General features: G+C 33.2%; 2 protein-coding genes across 3 annotated transcripts; one reads left to right on the forward strand and one right to left on the reverse strand.

Moving 5' to 3' along the window:
* Nucleotides 1-264: 264 nt before the first annotated feature.
* Nucleotides 265-15,980, reverse strand: LOC111396156 (protease Do-like 10, mitochondrial). 2 transcript variants are annotated; one of them, XM_023022477.1, is made up of 9 exons: nucleotides 15,489-15,980; nucleotides 13,305-13,508; nucleotides 12,951-12,992; nucleotides 11,549-11,744; nucleotides 10,159-10,418; nucleotides 9,801-9,928; nucleotides 1,549-1,752; nucleotides 1,222-1,272; nucleotides 265-684 (listed from the first exon to the last, which is right to left on the reverse strand). In XM_023022477.1, exons 1-9 carry the CDS (start codon nucleotides 15,880-15,882, stop codon nucleotides 442-444), a joined length of 1,722 nt encoding a protein of 573 aa, XP_022878245.1. In that variant the 5' UTR covers nucleotides 15,883-15,980; the 3' UTR covers nucleotides 265-441. The 2 variants fall into 2 exon arrangements, with proteins under 2 accessions (XP_022878245.1, XP_022878246.1); XM_023022478.1 differs by lacking the exon at nucleotides 13,305-13,508 and having other exon boundaries at nucleotides 12,951-13,196.
* Nucleotides 15,981-21,134: 5,154 nt separating this feature from the next.
* On the forward strand, nucleotides 21,135-23,982 carry LOC111396157 (LOB domain-containing protein 6-like). The gene is made up of 3 exons (XM_023022479.1): nucleotides 21,135-21,494; nucleotides 22,417-22,710; nucleotides 23,497-23,982. The coding sequence occupies exons 2-3, from the start codon at nucleotides 22,471-22,473 to the stop codon at nucleotides 23,659-23,661; spliced, it is 405 nt and encodes a 134-aa protein (XP_022878247.1). The 5' UTR covers nucleotides 21,135-21,494; nucleotides 22,417-22,470; the 3' UTR covers nucleotides 23,662-23,982.
* The last annotated feature ends 130 nt before the right edge of the window (nucleotides 23,983-24,112 follow it).

Consider the following 24,112-nt stretch of genomic DNA (forward strand, 5'->3'; position numbering starts at 1 on the left):
AAAATGAAATTATGATTATGTTCAAAAAAATTTATTTTTTATATAAATCATACATGAATTAATACATATTATTGTCTAAAGATGAAATAAGAGATTTTACTTAACAGACTAAAATTTATTTTGAAGCTTAGATGATTCCTGCCCGGTTGCTTTTTCTCATAGAACCAATGGTTCCATTTCATAATTCCTGATTAAGATTGATTCGATCTGATTATCAGATAATCAAACTGAACTAGCCAATACTGAACATGACTAACTACTAAATAGCATAAAACATAATTTTCTTCTTTCTTCCTTAATAATGTTTAGTACTCCCAACCAAGCATGTCGTTAAGTTCATGCTAAGCTCAAATAAACCATGCTGCCAAATAATCATAATGCAAATATACAATCTAGGAATCGAATTATCAAATAAGAAACTGATAATTTATATAGAAAAGCTTAGCTCGAAGAGGTTAACTCAATTTGAGACACATTTTGTTCCTCAATAAGGTCAGCAGACATCGCACAAGGTATTCTATGCCTTTTTAGTATGCGAGATGTGGCAACGTTGGCCGCATCATAGTTCAAAGCAATCACTCTTTCGTCATCTAAATCAAATCTTATACTCTCTCTGCTACAATCTTCCACGAGTTGGCGTAAATGTTTCAAGTTCTCGACTTCCACCCCGTTGACCTTTTTCACCTGAGAAATGGCGCCATCATTCATGGAAGAGATGAATTTGTACAAAGCAAAGGCTCTAATAATGGACGAGGGAACGGTAACATGCAAAGAATTTATCCAACACGACTCTAGGATGTTGGTTGTGCTTAAAAGTTCAGTCATATTTTTAAGTTACGTTTGGTAATAACAAAGCTTACTTTTCTAGCAAGCAACTTTTAAGCACAGACAAACATACTCGTATGACCATTTATTTCTAATCGAGAAAATGCCCCCATTATCCAGTCGATTGTACATAATTCGAGTTTCAGATATGACCAAAATAAGAGAGAGAGAACATCTTTTTCATCAGTTTCAGACTCTGCTATATATCCAAACAAAAACCACATAGATGAATAAATATAATGATTTTGAATCCCCCAGATTGTTATACCAATTAGGCAATTACCATTGCATATTATATGTAAGAATTGAGTTTAAAATTAACTGGTAAAATAGAATAAAAAGATTAGCCAAACATTGAAGCAAAAACTTTTAAATACAAAAAATGGTTGTACATACCTGTAACTCAGCAAGGCGCTCATAACCCGCATTGATATCATCCATTAATATCTGTACGAATATGTAATGTTAGCTTGGTATAAAACATTGAACTGTTAACTTTTAGCAAAATACACAATTACTCTTCCATTACATTGTGTAGCTGAGGAAACAATATCAATAAGGGAAACATTGTGTATATTGTGGTATGCACGCCCAGAAGCACCAATTTTAGCACAAAACATTTTTTTTTCAGAAACGTCAGATTTTGATGGTGATTGATAGAAGTACAAAGTTCTTGATTTAGTTTGTTTTCCTTCAAAGACATAACAGAAAAGTTCTTAGTACCTGCGAGAGAATAACAAGTTGTTCTCCAGCTTTCTTTGGTAGCTCTCTAAGTGCTCGTTCACACAATCGACGGGGAGAGGTGTTATACCAGTCTTCTCCATACTCATGAAGATATGGTTGTGTCAATGGAATGAAGACAAAACCGGCAAAAATGAAGTAACTTGGAAGCTTATCAAATTGATGAACCGGAACAAGTGGCTGTAACTGCATAATTGAGTCGTGCAATAAGTACCAGTGCAAAGTTAAAAATGCACAAGTAATAGAAGCGTTGTAATATTGTTGTTTAAAATCAAAAGGGACAAATTGAGAAAGACGTTGATGAAGAGGATATTAAGGCCATGAAAGTCCATGCAAAGAAATCAAGGGAGACAAAGGTTATAACTATGCGACCGCATAGTTATAGCCTACGCGTTCGCATAGAATAAACAAGATGACCGTTGTGGCCTTTTTTGACCATTTTTTATTGGAAATTGGTGGCCTTTCATCCCATTTTTGGCACCACGTCGTGTGAACTGGTCAAGGCCTATAAATAGGTGATCAAAGTTCAAGGAAATAACATGAAATTACATGATAAATTCATTCCATTATTCTCCCAAAAACTTCGAAGAAATTATCACATATTTCAAACTTTATTTTTTCACAAGATCACTTTGAAGATCATCTTTTTGCTTTTGGTGTTTAAGCTTGATTTCAATCCTTAAAAGCAAATCGGGAGGAGGCAATTATCGTTTGAGGACAACAATATATTCTTCGTGTTTAAGCCTTTATCAGATTTCATTATCATCATCCTCTTCAATTTTGCTTTCCATTGCTACATTATATTTTTATGATAATCTCAAACAATACATTCTTTTATTGCGATGGAGACGAAATCTACCCTCACTACTATCAAAATGATGAATTAAGACTTAGTTCGCTTGGACAGGTTTGATGGTGCCAACTTTACAAGATGGCAGGACAAACTAAAATTCCTCCTAACAGCATTAAAGATCTTCTACGTGCTTGATCCAAAGTTGAAGCCAATTCCCGATGCAACAAATAAAGATACTGATGAAGTTCGTCCCGAGAGAAAGAAACGGGAAGAGGAAGAATTAATGTCACGGCCACATTTTAAATGCGCTGTCAAATCGATTATATGATCTCTACACCAACACCACATCAATAAAAGAAATCTGGTACGCGCTAGAAAGTAAATATAAGACTAAGGAGAAAGGTACCAAAAAGCTTTTAATTTCCAAATATTTTGATTTCAAAATGCTTGATAACATTTTTTAATTGCTTCAAGTACATAAATTACAAATAATTGTAAACAAATTGAAAACGGAGAAGATCGAACTTCCCAAAACCTTTCAAGTGGGAGCAATCATTGCCAAACTCCCGAGATCTTGTAAAGAATATAAAAAGAAGATTTTTCACAATTCTGAAGATTTTTCCTTGGAAGATATACAAAAACATTTTCGCATAGAGGAAGAATTAAGAGCAAAAGATAAGACTGAAAGTTCTTACAATAGCTCTTCAAAGCCAATGCCGTTGACAATGTGGACAACTCCAACAAATACAAAATAAAAGGGAAGCATCCTAGTCCCAAAAAGGAACGAGGAAAGTCCAAAAACAAATCCAAAGGACCTTGCTATGTTTGTGAAAAATCGGGACACTATACAAGGGATTGTAGACACAGGGACAACATAAGAAAGAAGGAAGGACAAGTGAACTCTATTGATGAGATTATCATTACGGTAAGCGAAATCAATGCAATCCAAGGAAAAGATCCAGGCTGGTTGTATGACACGTGCTATTATTTATGCTTGTTATAATAAGTCTCTTTTCAAAACTTATCATGACATTGAAGATGGACACGAAATTCAAATGGGAAATAAAGGAAGATCAAAAGTGATTAGCAAAGGAAATGTGGAACTCATTTTCACTTTGGAAAATAAATCACTTTAACAAATGTCCTTCATGTACCAGAGATGAATAGAAACCTAGCAAATGGAGTTCTTTTGGAAAAACCAGGAAGAAGGTTTATTTTTGAATTTGGAAAACTTGTACTATCCCATAATGGGCACTTTGTTGGAAAGGATTATTCCACTGAAGGAATGGTCAAATTATGTGCTTTTGAGGATGACTCTAATAAAAGTAATTCAATTGTCTATGTTGTTGATTCTTATAATTTATGGCATGGTAGATTAGCACACGTAGAAGTTAGTACTATAAAAAGAATGGTTAAATGTGGATTAATACAATGTGAAATTGATAACTTAGAAAAATGTAAAACTTATATTAAATCAAAGATGACTAAAAAGTCATTTCACAGTGTAGTAAGATCAACAAATTTATTTGAACTTATTCATTCCAATATATGTGAATTGAATAGCATGCTAACTAGAGGCGGTAATAAATATTTTATTACTTTAATTGATGATTGTTCTAGGTATACTCGTGTATTTGTTAAAAACATAAAAATGAAGACTTAGTACCTTTAAGACATACAAAGTTGAAGTTAAAAATCAATTAGGAAGAAAATTAAAAACTCTAACAAGTGATAGAGGTGGAGAATACTTCTCTAATGAATTCAACATGTCTTGTGAACAAAATGGAATAATACATCTATATTCTGCACCTAGAACACCAGAACAAAGTGGTCTAGTGAAAAGAAAGAACGGAACATTCTTAGAAATGATAAACGTCATGTTATTAAATTCTGAATTACCTTTTAATTTATGAGGTGATGCTTTACTTAGTGCTTGTCATATGGTAAATAAGATTCCTATGGAAAAGAATACGATCTCCCCATATGAAATATAGAAAGGTAGAGAACCAAATATTAATTATTTCAAAGTGTGGGGGTGCCTTGCTTATTACAAAAATACGAATCTTAAGAGAACTAAGTTAGGTCCCAGAGATATCAAATATGCCTTTATAGGATATGCACTTAATAGCAAAGCATATAGGTTATTAAACCTTGAATCGGATGTTATAATAGAATCAAGAGACGTGGAATTCTTCGAAAATGTATTAGTGGCAAGGAAATCTGAAAATGATAAAGATATTCCAAATTCTAGAAACCCACAAGAAGAAATGCCTATAAGAGATGTTGAAAGTGCACCTCGAAGAAGTAAGAGAACCAGAAAAGAAAAAGGTCTAAAATCGGATGAAATAGATTTCCAACTTATTTCTTTTTACTTGGTAGAAGGAGACAGGAAGGATGTTGTAAGAACAACACCTTTTGTTCTTCAAGTGGAAGGTGATCCTAAAACCTATAAGGAAGCAATGTCATCTAGATATTGCATATTTTGGAAAGAGGTGATAAACAATGAAATGGATTCTATTATTTCGAATAATACTTATGAAATAGTTGATCTACCGAAAGGTTCTAGGGCCATTGGTTGCAAATAGGTGTCTAGAAAGAAGTACAATTCCGATGAAACACTCAACATCTACGAAGCTAGATTAGTAGCAGGTATCGTCAAAATGAAGGAATAGATTACTTTGACACATATGCAACCAAGGCTAGGATAACCTCGATAAGGATCTTGTTTGCACTAGCATCTATCATTGATTTACATATCCATCAAATGGATGTCAAGACGGCATTCCTTTAAGATCTCGAAGAGTTCTTTATTAAGGTGGCAAACTAATCAAATCATTATATGAATTAAAACAAACTCCTAAAAACATAAGGTGGCAAACTAATCAAATCATTATATGAATTAAAACAAACTCCTAAAAAGTGTCATGAGAAATTTGACTCTAAAATAATGTCAAATGGTTTTAATTACAATTCAGTAGACAAATGCCTTTACACTGAAGTAAATAATAGTGTAATTACTTTAATATTTCTATATGTTGATGATATGTTGATCATCAGTAACAATATAGACAGGATCAAAGAAGCAAAGAAGTTCCTATCCTCCACATTCAAAATGAAAGATCTTGGACAATTGGATACTATTCTTGCTATCAAAGTTAAAAGGGATAGTGAGGATTTTACATTGAGCCAATAACATTATATTGAAAATGTGATAAATAAGTTCAAACACTTGCTAACATCAAGGAAGCCAATACCCCGTTAGATTCAAGTATCAAGCTAATAAAAAATGATGGTAGAGCAATAGCTCAAATAGAATATGCAAGTGCAATTGGGAGTCTTATGTACGCGGCACAGTGTACAAGACTTGATGTAGCATTCGTCGTGAGCAAACTAAGTAAGTTTAATAGCAATCCAAGCTCCGAACACTGGAAGGCCATCGGAAAGGTTCTTGATTACCTAAAGAAAACCAAAAACCTCGGGCTACAATATACAATGTTTCCTAAAATCTTGGAATGATATACTGATGCTAGTTGGATATCGAGTGTGGGAGAAAATGAGTCCACTTCAAGCTAAGTATTTACTCTTGGAGGAGGTACAATTTCTTGGAAGTCTAAGAAACAAACATGCATTACTCATTCAACAATAGAGTCGGAGTTTGTAGCATTGGCCGAAACTAGGAAGAAACTAAGTGGCTAAGAGATTTGTTATATAAAATACCTTTCGATATAAAAGAAGTTTCTTCAATACCTATCTTGTGTGATAGTCAAGTTACTCTAGCTCAAGCATATAATGAAGTGTATAATGAAAAGTCTAGATACATGAGTCTAAGACACAAGTATGTAAGGAAATTAATCAAGTATGAAATAATTTCTCGTACATATGTTAAGCAAAGTGAGAACTTAGCTGATCCATGTAATAAACCTCTCACGAGAGAATTAATAAGATTGACATAAAGTAGGATGGATTGAATCTCCTTAAATAGATCCACCAATAATAGCAACCCTACCAAAAGTATAGTGAACTGGTATATTTAGGCTCAAAGAGTAATAATAAATCATTCGATCAATGGATAGATTTCAACACTATTGAATTATTAAACCCCTATCTTTGGTAAATAGTGTTGGTTGTTACTGTTGGAGAGATGTATTATTATAATAAAACTCTTGATAAAGTTCAGTACGGGGTACAAATATCTCTAAAAGTAACAAAGATACTAAAAAACTTCACCTATGTGAACTTCGAGGTGATGCCGCGTTATTAGAGAGTTGGAGTTTTCTCTCTTTAAAAGTTCAATGAAAATGATAAGTATAAGGTCATATTAGCACTAAGCGAATTAGAGAAACTTGAGAAAAGTTTTAACATTTTTGTGCGTGATTTCATCAATATTGTCACAAGGAATACCTGGTTCAAAGTGTCCTAGCTACCTGGAATTTCAATAATACTTCATGAAATTTACACTATGGATGGATTCAAATCGAAAGATATCTAATTCTTATGCATAAATATTGATATTTGATTGTGTGATAAACATTGATTTTAAACAAGTGCGAGATTGTTGTAATATTGTTTAAAATCAAAAGGATGAATCGAGAAAGACGTGGATGAAGAGGACATTAAGGCCATTTAGGCATGCGGTCGCATAGGCCCATGAAGAGAAATCATGGAAGGCAAAGGTTATAACTATGCAACCGCATAGTTATAGCCTATGCGGTGGCAAAGTATAAACAAGATGACCATTGTGGCCGTTTTTTATTTGAAATTGGTGGTCTTTCATCCCATTTTTGGCACCACTTCGTGTAAACCGATCAAGGCCTATAAATAGGTGATCAAAGTTCAAGGAAACAACATGAAATTACACGATAAATTCATTCCATTATTCTCCCAAAAACTTTGAAGAAATTATCACATATTTCAAACTTTATTTTTTAACAAGATCACTTTGAAAATCATCTTTTTGTTTTTGGTGTTCTTCTTTAGGCTTGATCAATCCTACAAACTATTTATCATTTTCAATCTTTAAAAGCAAATCAGGAAGAGGCAAATATCGTTTGAGGACAACGATATATTTGTGTTTAAGCCTTTGTCGAATTTCGTTATCATCATCCTCTTCAATTTTGTTCTCCATTGCTACATTATATTTTTATAACAAGAAGTCTAAAATCTTTAAGCTATATCAAGTCCACAACCGTTACTTTCTTGACACCAAGTATACTCCAAAATTTCAATGCCAAAACAGTTGGTGACTATAATTCATGGGTTATTCCCTTTAGATTTGAAAGGTCATAGATAAAGACAGGAATATCATTGAACAAGACAAGATTATGAACAATCTATAACAAAGCGATGTTATAAATTTATTAGGTTTGGGGTAACAAGTTCTATGGTTTCATTATCTTGCTTTAAACATATTTATGTCTACCCATCTAACTATAAAATATTCCTAAGCAGGTCAAGAAATAGAGATTTACATAGATCCAATATTGTTAACCAAAAATTCAAAATCCCAGATGCAAAGCATTTCTTGATTGGCTGCATTGCGTAATCGTCAAGAGTATCGAATAGACTATGATGAGACATTTGCTCTTGTGGCTAAAATGATCGCCTCTTGTTATCACTTGCTACATTTCGGCTTTTACATCAAATAGATGTAAAGAACACATACTTACATGGAGATCTCAAGGAAGAGATTTATATAAAGTTTCCATCTGGTATGCCTCTTCCCTCAGCCGACTCAGGATGTAAACTAAATCGTTCTTTTTATGGTCTTAAACAGATCCCTCGAGCATTGTTTAACAACTACCGTCGCATTCGTTTGGATTTTCCTTTACTCAGAGTCGGTATAACGCATTTCTGTTCCTTCACAAGAATACTGTTGGCTTTGTATTTTTTTGGTATATGTGGATGATATTAACATCTCTGGATCTAATCACATCTTTATTCAGAAGATTCAATCTTCTCTGCTTTCCATACAAAAGACCTTGGTCATCTCACTTACTTCCTTGGGTTAGAGTTTCATATAACACAGCAAGATATCTTCTTGAATCAACATAAGCCCGTGTTTGACCTTATTATTTCAAATTTTAATGGGTAGAATGGTATTTTTTGGAGATCAGGTTGTTAAAAAAGAAGAGATTTTCAATTCACATGTAATATTATTTTATGGAAGATTGTGTGGTTGAAAATAAGAGATAGAAAAATAAATTTTAATTTAATGGGGCCAAACGAGGGCTAAGTATACTCAAAACTTGATTCGATTGACTGATTTATCTTACGCCTCCTCAATTGATTCTCCGTTGTAGCTTAATGTTAAGTATCGAAAAGACTCAGACCCTACTCTACATCAGAAGTTAGTAGGCAGCCTCATCTATCTTACTATCTCATGTTCAAATATTCCCTCCAGAGTTCATACTGTCAGCAAATTTATGGACACCCCTCATCACCTTCAATTGGTGGCTATCCGTAACATTATTCGCTATCTTATTGGAACTCATCATAGTCTGTTCTTTTCTCGAGGGACGCCTCTTGAGCTAACCGCTTATAGTGATGCTAACTAGGTTGGTTGTTTTGATTGTCATTGATCTACTACTCGATGATGTATAATTCTGGGTGATGCTCTCATTTCTTATAAATGTAAAAAATAGGACTGTGTTTCTAAGTCTTCCACAAAGACTGAATATTGCTCTATGTCCGCTACTTGTTCTGAAGTTATACGGTTTTGTGGTCTTCATGAAGAACTTGATATTTCCCAATCACAACCTACGCCTTTCCATGGTGACAACACTAGTGTTATTCAGATTACGACTAATCCTATATACCATGAATACACCAAACATATGAAGTGGATTGTCATTACATCTGCAACGCTTATGATTCCAAGGTCATCGTTCTTCCCCCTGTTTTCACTACTCAACAGATCATAGATATCTTCAACAAATCTCTAGCCCGCCTCCATCATAATTTTCACGTGAGCAAATTGATGCTTGTGGACTCACCAACATCAATTTGAGAGGGATATTAGAGGTCTATTTATGGGTAATTAGTTTATTAGTTTCCATGCACAGGCAACTTACATCGCATAGAATTAGGGATTAATTCCCGTTGTATAGTTTCTTTATATAACTATGTACATTCTATATATTACACACAATACACGAGAGAAATACAAACCGCAAAATTGGCACTTTCAAATGACAAAATCTGGCTGTTATCGCATACAAATGCTCTCCGAGTCAAATGTTAGATGATGCAACAGAAATTATACACAGTGATTTGGCCAGTACTATTATTAGCAATATGTACTGTACTCTTATTTCAATTTATTCATCTTACAAGCTGTAAACTTTTAATTTTTGGACTTGGGCCATTGTCCACACTGTTATAGCAGCATCAGTTGTATGCATAAGACTATCACCAAAAAACAAAAAAACAAAAAATTACTTACTGGACGAAGGGTAACACTGAACTCAAGCTCTTCACCATTTCTCAATACCCTAACTTGAGCAGTATCGTCAGGTTTCTTCATTGAGACTAAATGATCAAATGTTATTCGCTCTCTGTTACGGAAATGAACTGCAGAACATAAATAAAGCATGGTATTAAGATAATGGAAATTACCATTTAAGGCACTAAGTAAAAGCTCAGGCTCCAAATGCAATGTATCAAACTATCTTATATGTTCTCTAGCTGCAAGAAATTGGAAGAGAGAAACCATTCAGGCAATTATAAATCTTTTCAAAGCATACATACATATATGTGTGGACGCATAGATGTATGAAGAAAAAGGGATGATTCAAGTATACCCGTTCCATCATTTGCTATGGGCACACCATCAAATGAAAGGACGATATCATCTTTTTTCAAAACTCTATATGCATCAGATAGCGGGTTAATTTTGCTGACAAGCACCCCAGTTAAACCAGGACGCATTTGGAGGTGTTCTCGAAGTTGAGTGTTTTCAGTAGGTTGGCAAGACAGACCCATAGAGCAGAATCCAACATAATCTCCAGTTTCTTCAACACCAGCTATGAAATGTTTTATCACAGGGACAGGAATAATGTAACTGCAAATCCACCCAAATTAGTCATCTTCAAATAACAATTAGTTGTCTAAGCCAATATTATATTAAGAGCGGAGGTTAAAATAATGATCTTATCGATTCTTAGATTCAATCCACAATCCAAAACTACTATATCATGTGAATTATTTAATTTATATTTTAATATGTCAGATCAAACACTAGCTCTTAGAAATAAGCCAAATCTAAAGGTCAAGGTATAAATTTACTTAACCATGCATTGGATTTTAATTGGTGACGGCTATAACTATAATGAAACTTAACCGTTGGCAAATACTATGTTTCTTATCATTCTTCTATTATATAGATAGTTACCCCTTAACACTGCATATTAATCCATTTTATGAAAGCACAAGCATACAAATGGGAACTAAGGTCATTTTTGTCTTTACAAGAAATACAACAGTGAATCAACATCTTTTACCATGAAACTCTAAGTTAACTTGTGCAAATGTTTTTTCCTAATATCTATTTGCGTAGACTATACCAAAAAAGCATATATTGAACCACTCATGCAGCGTAAGGAACCACAACTCAGAAATTAAGGAAGACACCACGTGAGCAAAAAGGATGCAGAACAAGAAGTCTTCAATTATAAAATGAACAAAAACATAAGTTACAACCATATTTCCAATCCAAAAGTCAGATAGGGGAGACCATGGAGTTTTGTATGCATATTTAGAATATATCTTCATGACTTAGTTCAATAAACACTACCACTATAAAGACGATCAACTGCCATCCTTAACCATGCTATCATATAGAGAAGTAGGGAGAGCTAATTTCAATGCAAGTCTGCTTATTATAGGGACAATGGGGGACGACAAGCATATCTTTGTTCTTTATTTCATTTTCTTCCGTACACCATAATATATTGACTGCAGATATATGGAAAATAGTTCTCTGTACACTCCAGCTTCGACACAATATAGAAACGTATCGTCAGTTGAAATTGCAAAAGATGTCTTCATAATTTTAGGAGATAGTTTTCCACAAGAAGAAAAAGGTAATAATGCATCCCCCGTTATTCACTCACATGTAATGTCTACCACTAAAAGACTATGTTCAAAGAAAATTTGAATGTCCTTTAGAGGATTACAATGTCTAATATTTACCCAATATTCTCTGCTCCAGAAAGGTTTTGAAAAGCTACTCCAGAAACTTTGTCACCCATGATTGCGGGGCCTCCGCTGTTCCCTGGATTTATCGCTGCATCAATTTGTATTGCCAAAAGCTGGCTTGCACCATGTACATATTGTGTGGGTTCAACTCTGGAGACAACTCCTTTGGTAACAGAAATGTTGTCCCCTCCTGCAGTTGAAGTAGTCATTAGCACAACATTTGTGGTGAAACAGAAAAAGTAAATTATTTCTATACAGCATTCATGCACTAATAACTCAAGTATCAAATAGAAAAATAATAGGAACATGTGAACAAGTAAAAACAAAAATGAGAAAACTTAAAGAAGACTTACAAAGTATCCATGGCAATAAAAATTTAATGCGTTTAATGGGATTAAAGGTGAGTCCTTAGTTAAAGAATTTGCAGAAACAAACTCTAAAATCAAGAGAGATTTACAAGAGAATCCACTGCACAATCCTCCACAGAAAGCCAGTCGAGTAACAAGGAACTCAAAAAGGTAACCCAACTTAAAGTTAATAATCACAAACATACGTTTGTCACAAAATCTGTAAGTAATTTGTTTGGCCATAATTACTCGCACTGGATTTCACATTGTCACGATCAATCTCATTCCTATGACTACCTTTGCAGGTTTCCCTTTCGAGTGTCGTTGGCTCTTCCTAGTGAAGTGCATGTGGATTTTGAAAACTTAAGCAAACACTAGGAAGTGGATTCCTCACTGGCATGCCTAAGATTGTTCACACAAATCATACGTTATTCCAAAATTAAACTCAAAGAAATTCTAACATAGGCTTTTTTTCCACATTCCCTTTCAAACTAGTCTTGAATTTGAAATTTGTACTCCACCGTTGTGGATTTTTAAGGAGCCCATTTCTATTGAATAATTATTTAATAGCAGAGTTAGTTAATGGATATGTAGCAAATAGAATTTTACATAGTAGTTTTAGCACCTTAATCCCACTCACTCACCCACCCCACCAAAAAAGTATATGAATACTTGCACACTGCAGTTTTTCACAATCTAATTTCAGCAAGTAAAATCTTGAAAAGTCCGCATCCTCCACAAAAAGAAGTGCTTCTAGTTCTGCCCCAATCCATTAGGGATTATTTGTACACTGAAAAGGTAAAGTTTGGTCTCAGCCCAGAATTCTGTACCCTAATCCCACAGAACTTCGAAAGGGGCGGTAACAAAGTTCTCTGATGTTCTTTAAGTGACTTCATAATGATAGTAATTTATGGTGATACTAAAATTTGTGTTGATATTTTTACCTGGCAGTGATATTTTCTTAAGGTTAGATAGTTTGCCAAACCACATTGCAACAAAATAATTTCACAAATTTCATCATATACATTAATTATCACATGCAACATTACCCTGAGGATAACCAACGACAGCCACAGCTTCTTGAAGAAAAGGAACATCACCAAGCTCCAAAAAGTTCATTCCTGCCCAGAATTCTTCATTCTCAACCACAAGAATAGCCAAATCACACTCATGACCGACAGCTTTGACTTCTGCCCTATACTTAGTGGGAGAACCATGCTTTCTTACAAGTACAAATGTGTGATCAGCCACAACATGGGCATTTGTCAGGATTCTCCTTCCCGAAATAACAAATCCTGCAGTAATTTTGTAGAAATCATGTTATGAACACCAAACAATTATATCACATAATTTTTAAAAAGGCGTAATCGGGTATTGAGGCATTACAGCTTCTTGAAGAAAAGGAACATCACCAAGCTCCAAAAAGTTCATTCCTGCCCAGAATTCTTCATTCTCAACCACAAGAATAGCCAAATCACACTCATGACCGACAGCTTTGACTTCTGCCCTATACTTAGTGGGAGAACCATGCTTTCTTACAAGTACAAATGTGTGATCAGCCACAACATGGGCATTTGTCAGGATTCTCCTTCCCGAAATAACAAATCCTGCAGTAATTTTGTAGAAATCATGTTATGAACACCAAACAATTATATCACATAATTTTTAAAAAGGCGTAATCGGGTATTGAGGCATTTTACCTTCATGAGGCGAGGCATTTTGTGGTGTAAGTTTCATCATAAATCAGAAAAAGGTCAACAAATTTGCAAAACAAGCTCATAATAGACCATAAACAATTTTCAAAATACATAATAAAACAATTTAAAAAGTGCAAACAAACAAACAAAAAAAGCTATTATTTTAGTTGGTAGGATAGTAGATCTGCCAAAAACATAATTTCTGAATGTTTTAGTGGGCAGTGGACTATTCTCAAAATGGATCATCAGAATTATTATGTTTTGTAGGCCTAACCTAAAGTGAAGTAAAGAAGTATGGAGAATCAAGAAGTGCACGTCTCAGAAGTCTTAAGGCAGTGTTATGAGGCGTGTTCCTCACGCGATTGAGGGGTACGCTTACAAAAACTACCTCCTAATGAGTGCATTGAGGCATTTTACTCGCCTCACCTGAGGCGGGCCTCAATTGGGTTTATTTAAACCATGATTCCACATATTAATTTATTGACATAATCAGAAAGTTAGAATGTTCATCCATACCCTAATTGCATGCAACACATTTCTCTGAATATCAGTCTACATTCCACTCACTTACCTAGTACAATAAAGGCCATAACAAGCCCAAATCTTAAATACCGCTGAGATCAGAGTCACATACTATAAATGGGTATGCACTAAACACTAAGTACAAAGCTAAAAGAAAAATCCAATAATGGGTCCTGGCTCTCACACATGTGTTAAGTCGTAAAAGAGTTTCAATTAAGCTATTCTTCATGGAACATTTCCCAATGGATTAAATTTACCAAAGACAAACTTAAATTCACAAGTAATTATACATTAGCATCACTCAAAGCATTCGACAGTAGCCTGATCTATGACCCATTGAACATGTGGATAACTAGTCAGCTGCTCAGACTACTTGTTGTAAAGAAAGAAAGAAAAGCCTAAACAGTAGGATTACAACATAATTTCTACACTAGTCCATTCTCTATTTGAACATTCTACTTCTTTCCCCATTTTCATAATGTATTTGCATGGATTGTATGCAATTGTTGGCTGCATCTTCACACATCTATGCAAGTATGTAAGGGTATTCACATCTTACAGGGGATAACAATGCTCAAAACAAGCTAACTAAAATGAAAAAGAAAAAGTGAACAGCCCAAACATTGATCTTTGGTCATTCAAACCAAGCCTAAGAACCTATGCAGTCATTCCCTAACAACCACGGAATCAATGTACCACTTATCCTCCTCCCAATGGAATATTTGCAGTTAAAAGATGTTATGCTTTACTTTATAGTCTTAAGATATGTATAATATAAGAACTGATACTTGACATCAGTTTCTTGAATATGGGCAATGCTATACCAATTTTCTTCAATTTTTAAACTTAACTAACAATTATTTTGTCTATTTTCATATTCTGCTGCATTAATTTTTCAACCTAGTCTCTAAACATTATATGATACGCCACATAAATAAGTTAATAATAAAACTGTAAATGCTCAGTAAAACACACAAACATTTTCCTAGGAAAATACCAACACAGCACAATTAGCTGAAAGCCGTCCAGAAATTAATCAATCTTTCTTCTTCATAATAAGTCCAGATATTAGTTGACAAAAAAAAAAAAGTAAAATTCAACCCAAATAATTATCAATAGGTGATAGCTTGCTGAAAATGACATTCTGGACAGTTGTGACATAGGAGAATACCATTAAAATAAAAACTCTCTTTTCAATTATCTTTCCTTTCTTTCACCAATAATTCGAATAATTCACAAAAATGCGGTTCAAAATTAAATAACCAAAAGAAATGAAACCCGGAAACTTCCATGAAAAACATAAAAAGATGAAAAAAAATTACCATACAATGAAAATTAACTGATAACAATAAGGAAAAAAAGACAAACCAGATCCCATGGTTTCACGCTGTGACTTGTTCTGCCAAGGAAGGAAGTAACTAGGGCTGCTGGACACCGTAAAAATCTTAACCACAGAATCCAACGCCAGTTCAATCGCCGAATACGCCTCCGACATCGAACTATCTTCCATTGCCCCATACTTTGGAGCATCAGCACCATAAGCTTCGGTCACAGTCTCTGCGTCAAGAATATTACTAGTAGTAGCAGTAGCATTGGAATCGGAAATTGAGCAAGTACTCAATGCTCTGAATGAGAAAGCAAACGTAACTTGGTTATTATAATTATAGTTGTTCAAATTAAAATGGCGAACAAAACGGCGGTAGGGGGAGGTTCCCATTCTACGCGCCGTCAGCCAGCAGGCAGTTAAACCAATTCGCAGCATAGTCGGCGGAGGCGGGAGCCCAAAACCTCAGCTCCCAGGGTTTAATTTTCGCCCGAATTGGGCAATTGTTCCCGGGACCGATTTTAGAAATTTGAGCAACTAAAAGCGCATATGTCTCGAGCGTTTTTTATTCAAGGAATTTTTCGAAATTAATTTTTAATAGTAGCCTGAAAATGGCTGAGAATACTTTCAATGGACTCTTTAAAGTAGAGATTCACCCTTAGAATCATTCTCGAAAAACTCTTTAAATTAACATTTTAATTTAAAAAGTGGGTTTGGAGAGCAAGTTTGGAGAATCAATTCACTCTCTATAATTAAATACATTCAAACTATTTCAATTTTCAATATAAAAAAAATAATAAAATAATCTTGAGAAAAGGTTGTTAAAATAAAATATAGAAAAAAATGATAAATATTTTTTTACAATAGTAAAATCAAGTGTTAAATATAATGAGCGCGTTGGACTACTTCAACTGTTTTTCTCTAAATTTATAAATGTTCTCTAAATTATAGAATATACTCTTTAAAAATAGATAATTTTTTAAGATGTTCTAACTTCTTTTTTGAAACAAAAAAATCTATAATTTAATGACTACTTTTTTAGTTAAATTGTACAACTTTTTGCATACTCGACGAAACCGACAATTGTAATAGTTGATCGAATTAAATTATTATAATTTAAACTAAAATTGAATTCTCTAAAATATATTTTTCTCTTCAATAAAATAAATTTGTACATAAATTTAAAATTTTTCTTATTTTTTAACAACACATTTTTCAAAAAAATACTTTTTACAAAAAAATAAATAAATAAAATTCAAATCCAAAAAATGGAGCTTAAACGATAGCTTGTTATTGTTTTCACACACAAGTTATCAAGTAACTCACCAAGTTCAACGAGTTATTTAAACTTGGCACCATGTTTTTCTTCTTTTTTGTGTATTTTTATTGCCTCTTTTTATGGTTACCAACCTCAAATTTCAAGAACAAATTGCATCATATTAAAACAATGGATTATTCTTTCCTTACAAAACAGATGCATACATCTGTGTATTCATCATATTAGATTATTCTATCCTTTTCATGGTTACCAACCTCAAATGAACAAATTGCATCATATTTAAAGCAATGGATTATTCTATCCTTACAGAAAAGCTGTACAGATAGAATTACAGATGCATACATCTGTGTATTCATCTAAATTTCAAAATTTTAGATGAATAGATAGATGCACTCCTCAAGCTACCTGTATATTTTTTTGAACAGGTAGCAAAGCCCTAAAACAATAGCTTCTTCAATTAATCTTTCATTATCTTCATCAACACTATTCGTTAAAATATATGCCGCAAGTGCACGGATCACGTTCAAGTAATAAAGAATACTTTTTTGAGTTCGAATTGCCGATCTCTCAAAGAATTTTTACTTTTAATTACACAATTTTAATTAATTTAATTTTAACAATAAAAACAAACACACAATAAAATTTGATTTTGGAAAAAAAAATTTACTAAAAATCTACAAAATAAGGAAAAACATAAACACTTGGGAATTTTTGAGAAAAACATGGTTGTGATTCATGGCTTCACTTAACCGTCGCTTAATTAATTTCTCCACAAGCCAAATAATAAATTACTTATTTATGATGTCAGACTCGATTTTTCAATTTTAGTTAATTACCTCCCTTGAGCAAAATTAACCCTAATTAATTGATTTAACCTACTATATCTTTATGACAATTCAAACCAAACGACCACATTAATTTTTTGTGCAAAATAGCTCAATGAATCTCCTAGGGTTAAGAATATATCTCCATTCCCCACACACATAGGATTTCTATTATTTAGTTTAAAATGCACAATTTTCTCTCGAAGAATATACAAATCACTAAACATAATTATTCATTTGGCACATAAATGAAAATGCAAGAAATACAATAGTAGAAACCTATGAAAATAAGTATTTAAACATTAAAAAGCAAATATTGAAATTAATCAAAGTTAGGTTAAGCTGCTACCATAAATTTCAACACAAGAAATTAGCCCATTTTATATATATGATAACAAAGGAGAGTATTCATAGCATTTTGGAGAAAAAGTGGGCTAAACACCAGAGAAGAGATAAAACTCCCCTCATAGTTAATTTTTGAAGGCGATAAAACCCTTGTTCTTAATTTTCCCCAAAACTTCTCCAACCAATTGATTGAATCTCCTCTATTGTGCTCTAATTTCCCACAAAAATACCCAAAAAAATTAAAGGAAAAAAGAGAGAAAAAGAAAGAAAAGCAAAAAAAAAAAAAAAATGAAAGAGAAAAAGCAGCTTGAAGAGAGAAAAGTCTCCCCAAAAATTAACTGAATATGACTTATAAAAGCCTAAAAACGTGTCTCAAAAATTGTTCAAAAAGCTCCAAAATTTTGGTAAAAAACAAAAACAACCATAGCAGGGAAGTGGCGCGCGAGCATTATGCTTTCCTCTCGGGTTAGTTTTTAAGTGCTCGCAAGTCTTCTCTCCTTTCATTTCGTATGGCTTAGTCCTCCACTATTTGCATGCATGGTCCCTGAACTTTGATCTTGTACAATATGTTCATCAAAATTTGACTTTCATTTCAATCATTCTCTTAATAATTTGCACTTAAAGTCTTCCAACTTAACTAAACTTTTTTCATTTTGGTCCCCAAACTCATATTTTTGCACAATTTTGATTATTTTCTCCTTCTTTTTGCCTTGTTTTATTTCGTCGGGTGATTTTTACCTACAAAAACAATAATTACATGATTGTGAGCAGAATTTCGCTCGTTTAATCAATATTCAAGCTTTTTTAGATATTAAATTAGCGTGTAAAAATGCACTTATTAGACACAATAGCCACATTCTTTAACTTGTTATTGCAACTCAAACACCAAGCCTATGAATAAACCCTACATGTGGGTATGATTAACATGAAACATGTTTCTTAAAAAAAGAAAAATTTTCCTTATTTTGAGGAAAACAGAAACCTAAAGTTTCCCAAATAAAATCTTTTCCAGAATAATAAGGAAAACCAAGCATATTTTCAAATGTCGAGAAATATTTTTCATTAAAAAAAGACAATCAAACACTTCAAAAGTTGAAATTCGAATGGAAAATGTCATTTTTCATAAAAATAATTCAATCAAGCACACCCTGAATAAATTAAACACACCTCAATTGACCTAGTACGAAATGACAACATCTCTGAGCTCTAAACTGCAAAACAACAAGCCAAACATAGTCGAGAAGTTAGAAAGCACAACCAAATAGCAACCAATAACCATAACCAGTAGAACCCACCATCCATCCAACACACATCTAGATAGTCAAATACTTAGACCGTGTTTGATTCACATTCTTTCAGAAAAATACATTTTTAAAGGATAATTTGATATCATTTCAACCACACATTCTTCAATAAAGAACCCTTTTTTTTTCAAAATACACTTTTCTCTCCCTTTTTTTTAACCACACATTCTTTATGAAAATAATATTATATGTAAATCAAAAACTTTTATTTATTTTTTAACCACACATTCTCAATCAATTTACTATTCTAAAATACATTTTTACATAAAAATTGGGCTCAAATACCCTCAAAATAATACTATACGCAAATTTAAAACTTTTTTTTTATTTTTTAACCACACATTTTTCATCAATATACTATTAAAAAATGCATTCTTATCGAAATAATATAGCTCAAACAAGGGCTTAGGTGGTGTTTGTGCCCCATTTTTGTGAATAATGTATTATGAAATTGTGATTGATGTTGAAATGTGTGGTTGAAAAAGAAAGAAAAATTTTTGATTTACGTATAATATTATTTTAATAAAAAATGTGTGGTTGAAAATGAGTACTATAGAAAAAATAATGTGGTGGAAGGATAGACAAATAAAACCTTAATTATGGAGCCAATGTGATAGAACGGATAACTAAATAGCAAAACATATTCAAACCGTAGTTTTTAATAATTAGATTACATTTTAATTGCATAAAAAATTCATAACCTTTACTTATTATCACATTTATGTTTCAAACTTTATTTTGTCGCATACTTATTCTAAAATTAAGATAAATTGTTGTGGATTATGATTTATCTCCAAAATTTTATTTAAAATAGAGTAAAAAGACTCATTTGCCCCATTATATTTTTGAATAAGCAAAACAAATAATAATGTAAAAATGTGATAAAAAGAATTGGACTCTCTTTTTAAAGCACATTAATAATATTTTTGAGTGGAAAACATCGATTAAAGACGAGATTTTCTGATCAATGAAGAAAAATTAAGAATATATGCGTAATAATGAATAAAGGTCATCCACGCTTGAAAGGTATCTTAATATCTGAAAGTTGGATAGGATGGCCTAATTTTTAGCCCTTGTTTGATAGAAATTTAAATTTAAATTTTTATTAAATTAAAATCAACAATTAATTTTAATCACGCATTTCATAGGTCCCACAACTTTTCAACCATGCATTTTATCAATTTTTATCAAAATCTACTAACCATATAAGTTTAATCTCCATGAAACAGGCCCTTAATGTAACTAAAATGAGGTTTATTTAAAAAATAAAAAATAAAAACCTGTGTGAATATAACCACCCTAACTATATTCATACTATCCCCTATTTGGTGGTGGTTTTAATCTTAGTAAAATTTAATAATCAATTTTAATCACATATTTAATTTATGATATCCACAACTTTTTAATAATATATTATATCATTTTTTATCGAAATATACTAATAATCTAATTAGTTTAATCCCCACCAAACTTGCATTTTAATTGTACATTAACGCACTCAAATAATCTTTTTTCATTGTTGCACCTGTATCCCAACATTTATTTCGTCGCAATTTTATTATCAACATTCAATTAATCGTGCATGAGAATCATGTTAGAGAATTCACCCCAAACCCCACTTGATTTGGAACTCTTTTCAAAAATACTTTATAAAGGCGCTATTAAGTCATTCTCAAACAGCAACAAAGACGTATTCCGTTTGAAGAAGCATGCTTCTACATGATTAGGCCAAACTGAGATTATGGCACTGTGGAAAGGCAGGACAAGAACAAAATAAATAAATGGCAACATCCTCTGCATTAACATTAACTATTACATTAGAAGATGAGAGAATAGTCAAGTCACGACCCCACAGCCCAGCCCCACCCCTGAACTTCATGATTATTCATTCAGCTAATACACACACAGTCTCTGTATATATGCTTCCTCAGCGTCTCCATAGCCTCTGCTCTTGGGTCGGGGGGTTTTCCATCTCCATATTTACACATTCACACACAGTCTCTCTCTTCCTCTCTCTCTGTGAGCGAGCGCGCGCGCGTGTAGATCATCTTCATGAGAAAAGAGTGTTGCTGTTAATTCGCAGTGCCTTCTTTTCACCATTTTAGCATATATTCTTGTACTCTTCTCACAATTAAGAGTGTCATTTCGTTAGACAGACAAAATGGAGGTATAATACAATTATTCTTTGTGTCTGAAAACTGAGAAGTCTTTGCTTTTGCAAGGTCCAAACTCAGCAAAAATACATTTGACTGAAGAAAATGAGGGACGCAAATCTTCAACAACAAAAGAGAATTTCAGGTTTTTTATTCTGTCTCTCCCTACATATGCATTTCTGATTCTAGAATTTTTGCGCCCGCCGTTGGACGAACATCCGGCCCTCCAAAGTCTAGAGTATCAACTTGACTGGTAAATGAAGTGAAATCTCTCTCTCTCTCTCGCTCGACACACATCAATATTGATAGAAGTGGCAAATATAGTAAGAAAGAAAAAGAATCACTTTTACGAGATCCAAAGCCTCGAAAATCTTCTCTTTCATTTTTGGGAGAAAAACCTAATATTATGTACACACATCTAATGGCAAGAAAGACTGTTTAGGGTTGGGGACTAGTCAGCGGAGATGAACATTGATTTCTTGCTATATTACTGTGAGCGCTTCGATTTTTAAAAATCTGATTATATGCCTTTCAAGTATGTTTGGTAAGCGACGATGACAGTATGATAAGCAAAAAACTGAAGTCTTATCTATTTTGGTGAACATGTTAATTAGCAAAAGGATTATTATTTTTGTTCTATTTTTTACAAAAGTGATTTTTCAAAGTTAGGTATTTGATCTAAGAACCATTTTCCAGATTTAGTCAGATTATTTTGGCAATTTTTGACTCAATTTCAATTAACTTACAGATTTTTCTTTAAGGCTGTCAATTATATAATTGGCTCTTTTTATATATTGACACTTGAAAATAAATGTGCAAGAAGAGAAAAGAAGATTGTCTGGTAATAGATCTTCTTTTTTTCCCTTTCTTCTTAGGTTCTTTTCTTGTAATTCCAAGAAAAATTACAGATTCGCATGTGCAGATCCCGATTTCTTGAAGCCCACAGTTTCTTGAATAATGTTCATTTCTTTATCCATCAGTACAATTTTATTATTGTTGTTGTTGTTGTTATTATTGTTACTATTATTATTTTGGCTAATTTGCTTCATCTTTCTTGGACGTTTTAGGGTCATAAGCATAAGAATTAAACCACTAAAAAGAAGAAAACTGTGGCAGCATTAATGGCGTCCTCTTCGTCCAACTCTCCATGTGCAGCATGCAAATCCTTGCGCAGAAAGTGCCAACCGGAGTGCGTATTTGCGCCGTACTTTCCACCGGATCAGCCACAGAAGTTTGCAAATGTGCATAAAGTATTTGGTGCAAGTAATGTGACAAAACTTCTCAAAGAATTGCAGCCTCACCAGCGCGAGGATGCTGTCAATTCCCTAGCTTATGAAGCAGAAATGCGCCTCAGGGATCCGGTATGGCCAAATCCCTTCATTAAAAGTTTAAACCTTTGAAAAGAAATTTATTATGGCCCCGTTTGAGCCCCATTTTTACCTCGTTAAAATAAAAAATATGACAATTATCCATCACATTAAGCCACCATTTTTGAATTTCTATATCTTGTGTGGGGACCATAACCACTCTATTTTTCATTCTTATTTTACAAATAATGTGGCTCAAACGAACTCTATTATTTAGTTCAGATTTATTTCTTTCGGGGTAAAATTTTCTTAAATAAGTAACTAGAAGTTTAAAGTAAGGATCTTTGAAGAACCACGTATCTAAAGGCATAATTGAGGTATTACCGAGTAGCAGCTACATAATAAGAGCCTGTTTGGGAGTGATTGTGAGAATTGATTTTTTGACCGTTAGGGGAAAAGTGGGATCCACCTGTAAGAGAAAAAGTCAAATATGACGACTGGAATAGTGAAATAACGATCAAAAAATTAATTTTTTGAACAAAAAAATCACTCTCAATCAGGCTGTAAATTTATTTATTTAATTTATGTTGCTAACTTTGCTTGTACAATTCATATAAAATATATGGCAACAAAACTAGAAACTTTTATTTCGTTGATACCGTGATCAATCATGTCATCTAAAATTTTAACTATAAGAGAAGAGACAAAATCCGACACATGGAGAGACTTAGAGGGAGGTTTTCTGTGATGCAATGGCTAATTAACAATTTCATCTAAAAGTTTAAATTGTATTTATATTAAAAGTTTAAATTGTATTTACTTGATTTACATCTTCAATAGGTATACGGTTGTGTCGGAGTCATTTCCGTCCTCCAACACCAACTCCGCCAACTCCAAACGGACCTAAGATATGCCAAATCCGAGCTCTCCAAATATAAGAACCTTGGCCACGACGGCCTCATAGAGGCCTCCACGCACCACCATCACCATCCGAGATCAACCTAATTGGGAGCCTGTCGCCTCCTGGGATCACCACTTCCAACATCGATTCTTCTCCAGCAATTAGCAGCAGATTTTCGGGGCATTTGATGGGAACAATAGTTATGATGCAAGCAGCTTTCTATTCAGTCAGTTTCAGCTATCCAAGGCTGCTGGTGAATCGGGGCGTAGGTAGTGGGGGCTGGGATGGGCTATTGGCTCCAACCCATATGGAAAATTAAGAATAAATCGTGTAATTTTGACCTAAATATTTTTGTAAGCGCAGCTCTAATTTGAATTCCAACTCAAGCCTAGCTCCACAACTATTAAATACTATTTTTCACATTATCTTATTTTTAAATTAGGCATTTTATATAATGCATATTCGACTAAATTTATTTATAATAATTACGTAAATTTTATAATAGATAATTTGTATTGATCATATCTAAAATTTTATTATTTTAATAATTAGAAA

Source organism: Olea europaea, chromosome 6 (assembly GCF_002742605.1).
Source record: "Olea europaea var. sylvestris chromosome 6, O_europaea_v1, whole genome shotgun sequence".
Taxonomy (NCBI): domain Eukaryota; kingdom Viridiplantae; phylum Streptophyta; class Magnoliopsida; order Lamiales; family Oleaceae; genus Olea; species Olea europaea.